Source organism: Hakea prostrata, chromosome 7 (genome assembly GCF_041222555.1).
Source record: "Hakea prostrata isolate BN-2017 chromosome 7, UWA_Hpros_2, whole genome shotgun sequence".
Taxonomy (NCBI): Eukaryota; Viridiplantae; Streptophyta; class Magnoliopsida; order Proteales; family Proteaceae; genus Hakea; species Hakea prostrata.
The window spans coordinates 3,079,198-3,092,221 of NC_142606.1; the positions used below are offsets into that span (position 1 = coordinate 3,079,198).

Here is a 13,024-nt window from a genome sequence, read left to right on the forward strand (position 1 = left end):
ATATTGTGTTATTAAATTTTCCCCTTTTTCTCTCTCTCTCTTTATATATATATTCCCACATTTTTTTAGATATATATATATTTTTTAACCATATAATTAATATTTAATAACTAAGTATCTCTTTTTAAAACCATATATTAACTCAATGCATTAAATAAACTGAAGGACACTTTGGTTCCTTTATGTTTGAAATTTGAACATACTTAAGAGCGGCTAACGGTGTTATTTTGGTTGAAATTCACATGTAATATATTAGAGAAAGGAGACCTATGGACTATGGTTCATTACAAGAACTTACACGATAAGAAAACTCAAAAAATGAAATAAACCTCCCCTTGAAATTAGTTCGAATATCCCGATCCGATACATTGGAGCCATTCTCCTCCCTCCTCTCACGTCACCCAGTTCGTGTTTCGGCGTCCGGAAGCTCCTGTCTCACGTCTCCCAGGTCGTCTCACAAGCGTCCGGCATTTCGGCTTCGGCCATGACGACCCTGCTTTTGTTGTGAGGTCGAACTCAATTTCGGTGGCGTCAGAACCATCGCTCTTGGCGGGTTCAATCTGTTGCTCTCGCACCTGTTGGTGAAGTATTCAATTGGTTAGCATTCAATCTTCTTGTTAATTCCCTTCTCCCCACCCCTGGCGGCCACTCACCCACCTTTTTGCTGGCTGTCTGGGAATTTGATTATGTTGTGTTCTCATTTTGCTTTTCGTTTGTTTTGGAATCTGCATGGTGTGTTATGTGATAAATCCCCAATACGGTATACAGGGATTACAGTGGTTTTAAAGTTCTAGGGCATTCTGTATAGGCCAAAGAGGAGTTCCCTGGATTGTTGAAAGCTTATTGGGATTGGAGGATATGCTATATTGCCACTAGTGGTGCTCAAACCACTTCTGTCACTGATTCAGGTTTGTTAAATTTCTTTTCTCGATTCTGCAAGACGGTGGTATTTGGATAACAGGGTTGGTAATTTAGATAAACCAAACTTGTTAAGAACTTTATTTTTTTTTGGCAACCATCAGTCTTGGGTATTGACAAGAAGAAGCATAATGTGTTCTAGATCAAAATTGTGCACTCTATGTTTGTGTGGTTGTGTGTGCAGTCTCATTTGCCAAATTGGGGTAAGTTCATTATGCGAACGATTTAACAAAGTGGACCATTTATTAAATGCAATTGTTTTCGATTCTGTTGACATTAATATTCCTATGTTAATTAATTTTCCTACCAAGCTGTTTAATAATAGGAAATGTCACAAATTCATATACTGGAAAAGAAATTGTTGGCATGAAATTCTCTGAGAGTTTACTACCAAACAGAACGTGTACTTGGTAGATCATAAGAGGCCAAAAGAGCTTGAACTTGTCTGGGCATTGGTTTGAACCATTCCTCTGGTTAGCTATTCTAGTTTCTTTTAATCTGAATATTTGGTTGTTTTAACTAATCTGCCCTTGTTTTCTACCTTTTGCAATCTTTACTAATTTACGTAAACTCCTGTGGTTTTCATTCTTCAAATTGTTGTATTATTTAGGTTCATCTATATTGTTTGATCACTTAATTGTATCCTATATAATATCCTCTCCCATGCCTGTGTGAATCATTTTCTCCTGTAATGTGTTTGCATTATACATTAAGATTACAAACCCGGTATTCTTAATTGACTACTTATACTTGAATTTTTTATTTGGTGCAGTTTACCAGATTACCAGTCATTGTTCATTTCTTACCATTTGATTTGGTCATATGCTGGGAATTCTATAAGGTACGGTCTTAATTGATTTCAGGTGGTGTTAGCCATGACGTTATCGTTTCATTTATGGATTACATGAAGGGGAAAAAAGAAAACACACACATCTATTTATTTCATTTTCGAGTATGCAACATTGATATGGTTGAAAGCTATTTAACTATTTCTCTAGGACCTAAAAACCAGATCATCATTATAAAAAGGAAGCTAAGAGTCTATTAGTCAGATTTCTGTTACAAAGGAAGCTACAGAAGTACAGAAGCAGATTGTTGTACAGGGGAACGGTTCTGTCTCCAGTTGCCCATCTGATCCACAAGAGCAAGAAATGGCGGAGGAACCTGTCACAGGAACTGCTCCTAGAAGAGTCTCATTGTTTGACAACGGTGGACAAACGGTGGAAGAATGTGAGACAATGATCACAAGAAGCCTCCGAAGTATAACAGACAATCTTTCTTGTTGTTTTAAGACCTTTTAGATAGTTTTTTCCAACCAGTGATTATTGATGGACTGTTAATTTGTTGATTTTCCAGCTCCAACGGTGAAATTTCTGAAAGAGCATCTGGAAAAGGCTGGATGTATTATAGGAGACAAGTTCATTAAGGCTGCTCACTGTGATAGTCAGATGGCTGGTGGTTATGTCCGTGGTGAAGGAGTAAGGACATCATGTATTTCTCATTTTGATCTTAAACTTTATCCTATTTGGGCTTTTTTTTCTTCTTCTTTATATTTATTTGATTGTCTTGAAACATCACTGTCAACTCTCTGATTTCAAACTGGGATGGAGTATTCAAAATAATAAAGTTAAATATACAAAAAGTTAAAACTCGAAGTTGAAATGAAAGAGGATAGTATTAGGTTAAAACTGGTAGACTGATGGGATCTGGAGAATAAATCATTCAAGGTGTTTGCCGTTTATTTATTTATTTTTTGTGTGGACCTCAAGGTGGTCTGAATCTTATTGCGAGTGCGTTTTTCTTTGAAAAAAGGGGATGGGAGTATACCGTTAATTGCTTCTAGCAGTCATGAGTTGTTCACTAGGAGAAATTTGAAGTATAAACACCATCATATAGAGTTTTTACAAATACTGAGTTCCTTTGATAGTGGAAGGGTATGTGACTGTCACTTCAAATGAGGTTCTTCTGATAATATCCTTGTATTGGTGTCCTTGGTCCATAGGATTCCACTGATTTTAGAGAGGAATGATACGTTACCTGAATTATCAACTGAAGTACCCTGCCCCCTTTTCTTTTCTTCTCTTGATAGATAGCTAACCAAGTACCAAATTTCCTTTTCCAAGATTGTCTAGTGTAGTATAATTCCATATTTCAATTAGGTTTCTTGATTTGTTGTTTGCAGCCTCAATTTTCTTTTCCTGCTCAATGAATATCTTCTAAAAATAGATTTTTATTTTCCTCTCTTTCTGATAACTTGTGTGTTTTTCTTTGAGTAACAGATATTGGTTTGTAGCAATCACTTGACCATCCAAGATGAGGTGAATCAAGTAGTTATCCATGAGCTGATCCATGCATATGACGATTGTCGAGCTGCAAACTTGGACTGGGCAAATTGTGCTCATCATGCTTGCAGTGAGGTGTATATCAAAATGTTGATTATATATCTTTTACCTGTGAGCAATAATTTTAGCTGATTGTAGTGTTCTTTTTTTAATCTTTGAGTTTCTTTTTTCTTCTTCTTCTTTTTCCTCACTCCCGTTACAGATTCGTGCGGGCCATCTAAGTGGCGATTGCCACTACAAACGTGAACTGCTGCGGGGTTTTATGAAAATAAGGGGTCATGAGCAAGTAAGTTTAATCCTTTGTGGAGCACTTGATGTTACTCATGGTCTCTTGTGTCCCCATAAATGTGCTTGATGGCCAAGGAATATCCAGAGTAAACTCCTCTAAGTAAATATTTAGTTAAATTGTTGAGTGTCCATTGCTCTCCTTAACCCAGGTGATCAATCTGGTTGTGAGGACCTGTTATACTATTCCTGCTTGAGGACTAGAGTTTCTACTCTTGCTTCCTTCGCCCCTTGTGGGAGTAAACTTAAGTAAGAGATTAAGGGACCCTAGTCCTATCATAGCTTCCTATGATATGTGGCTGTGGTCAATTGCAATGACCAATGAAGTGCAATCATAAACTTGACAGAAGTTTCTAACTATAGCCAGAGTAATCATCATGAACTTCAAAGGTTGTTAGGGAAAAGGAATGAAGGATTAGGAACTTGCTTTCACTCACTTCAGCAGTTTCCACTGCACCCTCATGCTTTGGTGAAAAGATCCTTGTCATGAGTGTTCTTTGGAAGTGTTAACTTCACCAAGAGTTTGGTCATCATCTTGCTTTCCTCTTTTTCACTAAGTCTTCAATTTTATTTTCAACCATGCCATCGGATGCAGGCTTCTTCTTGAATTGGTCAACATGGTATGCTTTATGATTGACCAATAGAATTTACTGGTTTGAAAACCTCTAGGTACCTATGCAGCACTTATAGCATTATGTTCCAGTTGCACATTGATCTAGTATTTTCCTAGCACCACATCAGCATTAAGAGAAACTTCATATGCAGTACTGCTGAAACACCGTATGCTTGAATTGAACAGAAAACCTTTATTTGAGGTTTTTAAATATAGCACCTTGAGCTGGATCTTTCTCCATGTCATTTCAACCATATGACCTTAATCCTTCCTTGTTTATTGTGCACAAAATTAATGTAGAACTATGTAGTTTGTTAGTTCTTCTAACCAAGGTTCTATCTATCTTCCCATATCTGCAGATACTAACAGCTACCTATTGTATCTTTAAGGTACCCAAACAAATTCAATATGATACCTAAACAAATTTAGTACCAGTGCATGAAAGAAAGGTCCTTTGTATATAATCAATTGAATGCACTTGTCTCATTGTACATTATTCTTCTTTTATACGTGATATGTTTACTCATTATTTATCTGTAGTTTGTATGTTTCAAGACTTGAATTTTTGTTTATTCCAAGCTTTCACGTGTTTCTTAACCATTCCCACATGTTTTGTGTCTCTCCGGTGTGATACATATCACCTTTTTTATATAATTTCTAATGCCTACTTCAAAGTTCAAACCATAGTTGTCAAAGCGTCCGCCGAGGTGGCAAAGCGGTTTTTCAACCGCTTAATTGACGACCAATCTGCAAAGGAACTCCAAGGCCCAAAGTGACATAGAACCTATTTTTTGCTTCGGGGGCATTGCCCCCACACCCCCGCCGGCAACAAAACGTGAAGCATAAGCCATACTCAACATCAAGAATCAATTAATTAGTAAATGCCTAAGCAAATGCTTTGACAACCATGGTTTGATGAGATGAACTTGTGTTTGTGTTCTTTTTTTTTAAATTATTTTTCATAATTATGATTCTTGAATGCTTTTTTTTAAATGAATGTGACTATTGAATATTTGTTTAGCTTATTATAGAAAGTAGTTGTATTGAAAAGTAGTTATATTGAAATTTTTTGACCCAACCGCTTTGGTCGCCTTGTCGCTTTGACAACTATGCTTCAAACCTTGCAGAACTAAGCACTTCTTTCTTACAGATGTGACACACTTTCTGTCAGCGAGGATAAAGTAGTGAAACTGGTTTAGGATTGTTGTAGACCTTCTTTAATAAGAAATTTATTACACACATTCTTTTGGTTTTGCTGGAGATTGGAATTGAATCCTGAGAACTTTATCTGGCTCCATGATTTGCGACCAAGTGGGTAAGCTACTAAGCTCGTCTTTGCTGCCACTGTTTACCATTTATGGTGGGAGCGCAACATGAGAAGATGGACCTCCAAATCCCGATCCCGAGTCTTAATTTGGAATGCCATCTATTTTTATGTTTCTTCTAAGCTCATTACTTTCCCCCACCCCCCAGTTTCTAGCTCTTCAAGGAATAGGTTGATTGTTAGTTCCTAGAGTCTTAGCTCCTCTTTCCAGTCACCCTCTTGACTGATTGCTGCCTCCCCCCCCCCCCCTTAATCTGTGTTTCTCTTTGTCTTCGGCTCTTTAATATATTTTTTATTCATCCAAAAAAAAATATATATTTATGTTGGAACAAGTCAGTCTGATTGCTGTACATGGTTGATAAAACTAGAGCATTGGCTGGTTCATCCTGCAAGCTGAAGTGCTGATACAGGAATTGCATTTTGTCCTGGAGCAATCTAGGTTGTGATAAATCTAGACCAGCCCACTATATGATCAGAATTTACCCATTGACTCCATTTTCTAGTTTGATCTTTCTTTTCCCCTGGATTTTAGTTTTATGGGAGTGTTTATGATGTGAATTTGTAGGCTTAACTTTACAATCTACTGAACTTTAGGCATCCATGTGGGGCAGGTGCCCATTTCTCCATTTCCTAGCCCAGGTTGCTTGGGGATTCATAAATAACAAATACTCTCCACAGAAAAATGCAAAAATATCAGCTCATGTTGTTATGATGGTGGGGTTCTTAATGCAGACAATAGATCACATGTTCAAAACTTTGACAGGCACCATTGATTGTGTCCATTGGTAGCTGAAGCATTTTGTCATGAAATGAAGTTAACTTTAGGTCTTGTTCTAAGGTTTCATGAATACATAAAAGCTTCTCATCCTTCTATTATTCTAGTTGCTTCCTCCTGTCTTCTGTTGATGCTTTGTTCCCCTTTTGGTTGTTGAACAAAACTGTGATGTATTGACTTGGGACCAAATGTGAAGTTTCAAGTATCTTGATGATCTTTATATATTGATATTTGAAGGAATGTATACAAAGAAGAGTTATGAAGTCGCTGAGAGCTAATCCATACTGCTCGGAAGCAGCATCAAAGGATGCCATGGAAGCTGTCTGGGATGTTTGTTACAATGATACAAAGCCCTTTGATAGAGCACCGTGACAACATGATAGTTGCTTCTCTTCAATCACACTGGTCCTTCCCATATGGACATCAATTTTGATTTAATAATTTGGGAGGACCTTCCTTGTTTTCTTTCTCTTTCCTTCATATTTTTGGCCACTCCATTTTCATTGAGATGTTACTGCAAAGCCAAGCATTAGCCATTTTTTTCTTCTTTTGAGTATGTCCACATGGTATACAATTTAGTTGGTTGTTCGAATAGAAAGGAAAGCATCCTTGCTCTTCGTTTTTTCATTCACTGGTGAAGGCTCTGCCTTTGTGAGTTAGTGAGAACTTTTTAAGATGAAAAGTATATGGGGAAACAATTTTTTCAATTGTCGTCGTTTTTTTTTTTCATTTGTTTTGTTTATAATCAGCAATTATCAGAAGCAATTTTTCTTTTTCAAGTTATGGGGAAATGAAAGATCATTCAGATTCAAATACGCGAGCAATATGGCCGCCTCACCTCTGGTGTTGGATGCCTAATGAAGGTGCCTAAGCCTAACCTTAACAAAAAACCTTGTTTGTTCTCTTGTAATTTCTTATATCTTTGCTGCATTTCTGACTTCTGAGACCCCATTCTAGTCTCCCCTTCTTCCCACCGACATCCCATGCCTTGGTAAGCTTGTCTAGAGATCTGATATTAAGATCTGATATTACTTAATCTAGTGAGAAGATTCAGCATGGATGTATAAAGACATTATTTCAGCAACAGATACAAGAAAATAATGAAAAGTTACAATACATGTGCTCATACCCGACCAGATCCTATTCCTTGCAGATGACCTTAACCAAACCCTTTATTTAAGATCTTTCATGATTTCTTTGTGCAACTCAGACCTTATTCTCAAGATTCAAAACTGCAACCTCTTAGGAACCCAACTGCGCTAGCAGTCATCCATCTTGTCTAAAAAACCTTGTAAACATTACTAATCCTACTCTGGATGTTTAAGCATAGAAGGAAGAACGGAAATGATTTCAGCAAAAAAAATAGAACTGAGAACACGCACACGCCTCTAACCGAAGGTAATTTAAGCACAAATAGGCACATCACACAGAGAAACTTATTTCTGGACTTTGCCATCAGACCAGAAGATATCTAACTCGCCCCATTGATCATGAGGTACGCCCAGAGCTTTCCACACAGCTTTTGAGGCATCTACAATGTTGTTAGGACATGGGGGCTGGAAATCATGTTCAGCATCACAGCCTACTGTGGAGTCGCACTCGTCGACCACCATGGCGACTACACAGCGCCCATGAGCACTTATGGTGATATTGGTCAAGCACCTTCGCCTTTTCTTGAACCATCCTGTCGACAGTGCCACCACCAGAGTATCATCTGAGTGGTAACGATTGTCACATTCAGATGGCCCCCCACCATCCCCACCCTTCTCAAAGCTATTTAGAGTCAGAACAGCCTTTGTATGGTTTGACACCCGCGGCGAACACTTGTAAGTAGTGTAGTGCTTCCCTTCTTCGCAGCAGGTTGAATCATTCTCAGTGTTGCATTGTCCTGGAGGTGGCTTCTTCCCCTTGAGTTTACCACTTGATCTGCAGGCGTGTGCTTCGACCTTCAAGGTGTGTGTAAGGAGAACAAGCAGGAGAACAGAGAAAGCTAGACATAATCGATTCATGTTTGCTCACTTCTTTTTTTGTGAACTCACAGAAGGGTTTTATAATATTTATCACGCTTTTAGTGATACCTACTATAGCTGACCATCTGCAGCTATCCTCGTGACCTTTTGACTCAACCATTTGCGTTGTTATTGGATCTGGACTTCTGACTCTCTGCAATTGGTCTACAACCACAAGTTGTTCTTCACCGGCACACTTTAAGCAGGTCAGTGATGGAGGCTATGTAATGAATCTGGGTTTGAATGCCACCCGTTTGAAACGTTTTCTCTGAGGACCAAATCCTTCTACAAATTCTTCCCATAAATTATCATTCTAAAAAAACTTCGAAATCATACCAAACAGTGTTTCATCTGGCATGTCTTCCCAATCAGAACACAGAAATTTCACAAACAGGGGAAGAATTGGAGTGCATGATAAACATAGAGCAGAGTGCTGACACAAATAGTTCAATACAAAAACAATAAAAACTTCGAAATGATACCAAATAGTAATTCATCTGGGCGTATCTTTCCAATCAGACCATAGAAGTTTCACCGACTCTACAAACATACTTAATGACTTGAAAATCAAAATCCTATGCCATTATCTTGGCAGACCTAACATAGAGGCTGTCAACAACCTTGCCAATGTTGGAAATAGTTTCCAGTGTGGCTGGAAAGATTGCATCAGGCTTGGGATCATCAAAAATGATGAGGCAGCCAGCACCTTGATCTAAAGTACCAGCAAATTTCTTGTCAAGAATCATCTGAGACAACTTCTTCTCCACATGATCAACTGGAAGCTCAATTAACTCAGCAACATGAACAATCTCAACCCTGGAGAAGGGCTCAATCAATCTACAGAGATTTTGTTCCATAAGTGTGTCATATAACGAAGAGAGATGTCTGTGGACAATTGGGTCTTCCTCTAATTGAGGTTTAAAATCACGAAGTGCAGTCTCAAAGAATTTCAGCGAGCGTTTTGAATGAGCATCTGCAACAGCTTTCATAGCATCAAGTTCTGGTCCCAAGTACTGCAGACCTGCTTTGGAAGATATTATCCCAGCTACATCATCAGCCTGACTGACCATGATCTTGCACAATAACATGTATTTGAGACTGAAGACTGCTCTGGAATCCCCCAGAGCATTAAAAGCTTCAAATGCTTCAAAGAAGTAGCTGTAAGCAGTCTTATAGTCCTTCTCTTCAGCATGGAGAATACCACTCTGCAAATCTATGGTACCCTGTTGAGCTGGAGGCACATAGATGGCATTTGCAGCTGTTCTTGCAGCGGTCAGTGACGCCTTAGCCTTAGGCAGATTCTTCAAAGAAAAATGAAGCTTACTCTCTAGAAGTTCTATATCCACAAGAAGAAGCTTATCATCTAATCTTCTCACTTCCTTGATAAGCCCAGAGAGAAGCTTCAATGCTTTCTCAAAATCCCCTTTTTCCGTCAAAAGACCAGCAAGCTTTGCCTCCACACGCTGTCTCAGGAACGTACGCTTTTCAGCTCGAGTCCATTGAACTGTTTCTTCACAAAGGGATATTTGGAGATCAGACGTTCCAGGTATTTCGGCTACTGCATCGATTATGCCTCGAACAATCTTTGCAGTTTTCGCTTTAGGGATTAATGCAAAGAAGGGTCTCAATTGGGTAAGAAGGCTTTGGAGATCCAAAGCCCTTTTCTCTTGTTTGAGAAGATTGGTCAGATTTGACAGGGCCAATTCTTTAATGCGGAGGGCTTCTGAAGATGAAGATGGGTTTTCAAGAATACGATGAAGGATTGAGATGGCTGCAGAAGAATCTTTGGCTTCTGTAGCCTCAGCTAGCGACTCTGTTGTTGCTGGGAGATAAGACGACATTGTTATGATTGGAAATGCAAGTCCTGCAGAACATACAGAGGCAGATCTAAAACTTGTTATATCATAAGAAAGAACTTCAATCTGAAACCCTAAAACGAGACAAACACAATAATCAATAGATAATAATAACAGTTCCAAATTTGAAATCAATAGGAAAACTGACCTTGCGTTGTTGCACAATCCAAAGCTTTCTCAGGACTATTAGAGTTGGTCGGACTGAAACATCAGGTTACCTGAAAACCCAAATAATAGAAAAGAGTCATTCCTTCTCGCTGGTTACTTGGCGAAGGGGCAAGGTTTCTTGATTTCTTGAAGGGTAATATCGTCTTTGCGGTCCATTTGGCCCAAGCCCATATATAGTGGGGGACTGTACAAGAACCACCCGGTCCATTTGGCCCAAGCCCACCCTTAAATTTATCATGTAGATTTAGCCATTGGTTGAATTTTTTTCTTTCTCCAATGCTTTGTTTGTTCATACTTCTTAAACTTGATTGTGCAGGAAAAAAATATATTTATATATTAAAATGATCTTAGTCATTCTATCACTATTGTCTAACTGTTAGTCAGTAATAGGAAAAGGACAACAAAGAAGCATTCCCCATGCTTGATTATAAATTAGTATGTATATCAATTATATTATTTTTTTCAAAATTAGCCGATGGAAGAAAATAGGTAAATAGACACAAAGTGTTAGCTCTTATCATAATATTTTGTAGAAATTGCATACTTCAAGCCAAGTTTAAGGTCTATAAAACTAATATTAACTATGAAAATGACCTAGGCATGTTTGGTTACATGAATCTAGATTCACAACTAGGAGATTTATACACGTTTGGCTGTGTGAATCCCTGTAATCATGAAATATAGGGATTCACCTTTTTACACTAAAAAGATGAATATGTAGATATGTGTATTAAGTGAAATTTAGAGATTTCATCCATATTATAAAAATGCTAAACATTTGAATTATGACTCTATAGATGTTTTTTCAGGATGAATCTATAGATTTCATTCCAAAGATTTAGACTAACCAACACAATTAAGTTTACGAATCATGATTCCATATATTTGAAATCTTTAGACTCAAATTACCAAATAGCCGCTAAAGGGATGGAAAAGAGTGAACTCAAAATCAATGCTCACAAAAACACAATCTCTTACTTAGTGAGGACGATTATTTATACCAAAAAAAAAAGAAGAAAATTATTAACTCATTTTGGATAAAATTGTTATTCTCTATGTTTAGGATCAATAGAATTGTTCTCTACCAATTTCCATAGATGTTTTTTCGGTACAATTTCGGTAATTCGGTACGGTACCAACTTTGAATACTAAAACCAGAACTGTACTGTACCAAATTTACACGATATGGTACGGTTTCAGTATTTGTAAAACTGGTTCGGACGGTTTCGATATTAAATCGATATGGGAAAACGGTTTAAACACGGTATCGAATGCGGTACACTTTTGGTACGAACAAACCCATGCCACTTTTGTTATTAGTTCATTAAGATCCTAATGAAATTGCGACCAAATAATCAATAGAATTTGATATTAACAAATACAAAGCAAGTAAATCTAATTAATAAAGACAAAAAAAAGTAAATCTAAGAAGATGAGTGAAGGACAAAACGAAAAACTAACATAGGGAATTATGGATAGGGTAAAGGTAAAATGTTTTCATTGTAAAATTACATTTATATCTCCTAATTTGGTATGCTACCAACTTTGAATACTAAAAACCAGAACCGTACCGTACCGTACGGTATGGTTTTGGAATTTGCAAAACAGTTTGATACGGTTTCGGTATTAAATCGGTGAGGAAAAACGGTTTACACATTGTATCTAGTGCAGTACAGTTTTGGTACCCGTGCCGCTTTGTTATTAGTTCATTAAGATCTAAATGAAATTGCAATAAAAAATTGATAGAACCTGATATTAACAAAGACAAATTAAGTAAATCTAATTAATAAAGACAAAATAAGTAAATCGAAGAAGAGGAGTGAAGGACGAAATGAAAAACTAAATTAGGGAATTAGGGATAGGGTAAAAGTAAAGTGTTTTAATTGTAAAATTACATTTATATCACTTAATTTGGTACGGTATCAATTCGATACGATTTTAGTACAACGGTATGAGTACCTAAAACCGGAGCCGTACCGAAGAAATTCGGTTTCGGTACGTACTGTACCGAATTTTGAACGGTGTGATTTTAGTCACTGCGATTTGGTACGATTAAACGGTTTCAATACACAATTGAAACCCTTAACGTACCGTACCAAATTTTAAATAGTGCGGTACGTTGCGGTTTTAGATTGCACGTTTCGGTACAATTACATGATTTTGGTACGCCATTGACACCCTTAAGCAAGGCTTTGACACGATAAAAGGAAAATTATATATATAAAAAAAAAGTTTCCATATGTCCAATGAGGAAAAGTAAAAAAGTTAAAAAAAAAAAGAAAAAGAATCAATCTGCATACAATAAAATTTTAGAGAATATTTGCGTTAAGCCCAAAGCAGCCACCTCATCCTAGTGTCCGCCTTTGTAGTGTGTCCCCGCAGGCGGTGGTGGTGGTTATGTTTATCATACCCATTATGTTTTTCTGGCTCTGTGATTGTCACAATCAGTATTCTGAGGGTTTATTGGGCTCGGCCCATCCCTTAATTCTTGTTATTTTCCTTTTGTCGGTGTTTGTGTCTGTGTTTTATTTCAATTATGAATGAAATGTCTGAACTTTTGACGAAAAAAAATCCAGGCATACCATGGCTGGCAGGCAGCTACCAACCCAACCCAACCCAAACCAAAACGGTCCAACCCAGATATAAAACAGAGCAGGTGGAACTGTGATTGAACCAGTGAAAAGAGCCGTTGCGACTGACTGAGTTTTGGTGATTTAATTAATGATTAGCACTG

The 13,024-nt window shown here is 37.6% G+C and overlaps 3 protein-coding genes across 6 annotated transcripts; 1 reads left to right on the top strand and 2 right to left on the bottom strand.

The window, feature by feature from the left end:
* The first annotated feature begins 351 nt into the window (after positions 1-351).
* Positions 352-7,459, top strand: LOC149008994 (Ku70-binding family protein). Of its 4 annotated transcripts, none has more exons than XM_089161412.1 (8): positions 352-597; positions 769-908; positions 1,691-1,759; positions 1,917-2,178; positions 2,275-2,396; positions 3,198-3,335; positions 3,463-3,546; positions 6,495-7,459. In XM_089161412.1, the coding sequence occupies exons 4-8, from the start codon at positions 2,070-2,072 to the stop codon at positions 6,627-6,629; spliced, it is 588 nt and encodes a 195-aa protein (XP_089017538.1). In that variant the 5' UTR covers positions 352-597; positions 769-908; positions 1,691-1,759; positions 1,917-2,069; the 3' UTR covers positions 6,630-7,459. The 4 variants fall into 4 exon arrangements, with proteins under 4 accessions (XP_089017538.1, XP_089017540.1, XP_089017541.1 ...); XM_089161414.1 differs by having other exon boundaries at positions 1,931-2,178; XM_089161415.1 differs by having other exon boundaries at positions 2,022-2,178.
* LOC149008995 (kiwellin-1-like) lies at positions 7,434-8,490 on the bottom strand. Its single transcript, XM_089161416.1, has one exon. The coding sequence runs from the start codon at positions 8,264-8,266 to the stop codon at positions 7,694-7,696; it is 573 nt and encodes a 190-aa protein (XP_089017542.1). The 5' UTR covers positions 8,267-8,490; the 3' UTR covers positions 7,434-7,693.
* Positions 8,491-8,642: 152 nt separating this feature from the next.
* LOC149008996 (26S proteasome non-ATPase regulatory subunit 11 homolog) lies at positions 8,643-10,404 on the bottom strand. The gene is made up of 2 exons (XM_089161410.1): positions 10,271-10,404; positions 8,643-10,130 (listed from the first exon to the last, which is right to left on the bottom strand). Exon 2 carries the CDS (start codon positions 10,105-10,107, stop codon positions 8,842-8,844), a length of 1,266 nt encoding a protein of 421 aa, XP_089017536.1. The 5' UTR covers positions 10,108-10,130; positions 10,271-10,404; the 3' UTR covers positions 8,643-8,841.
* Positions 10,405-13,024: the final 2,620 nt, after the last annotated feature.

Bases quoted from the DNA above. Each gene is read 5' to 3' on its own strand.
- LOC149008994 (XM_089161412.1), top strand. From the start codon at position 2,070: ATGGCGGAGGAACCTGTCACAGGAACTGCTCCTAGAAGAGTCTCATTG. The intron at 2,179-2,274 runs GTATAACAGACA...TTGATTTTCCAG, and splicing joins GATCACAAGAAGCCTCCGAA to CTCCAACGGTGAAATTTCTG. The intron at 3,336-3,462 runs GTGTATATCAAA...CTCCCGTTACAG, and splicing joins CTCATCATGCTTGCAGTGAG to ATTCGTGCGGGCCATCTAAG.
- LOC149008995 (XM_089161416.1), bottom strand. From the start codon at position 8,266: ATGAATCGATTATGTCTAGCTTTCTCTGTTCTCCTGCTTGTTCTCCTT.
- LOC149008996 (XM_089161410.1), bottom strand. From the start codon at position 10,107: ATGTCGTCTTATCTCCCAGCAACAACAGAGTCGCTAGCTGAGGCTACA.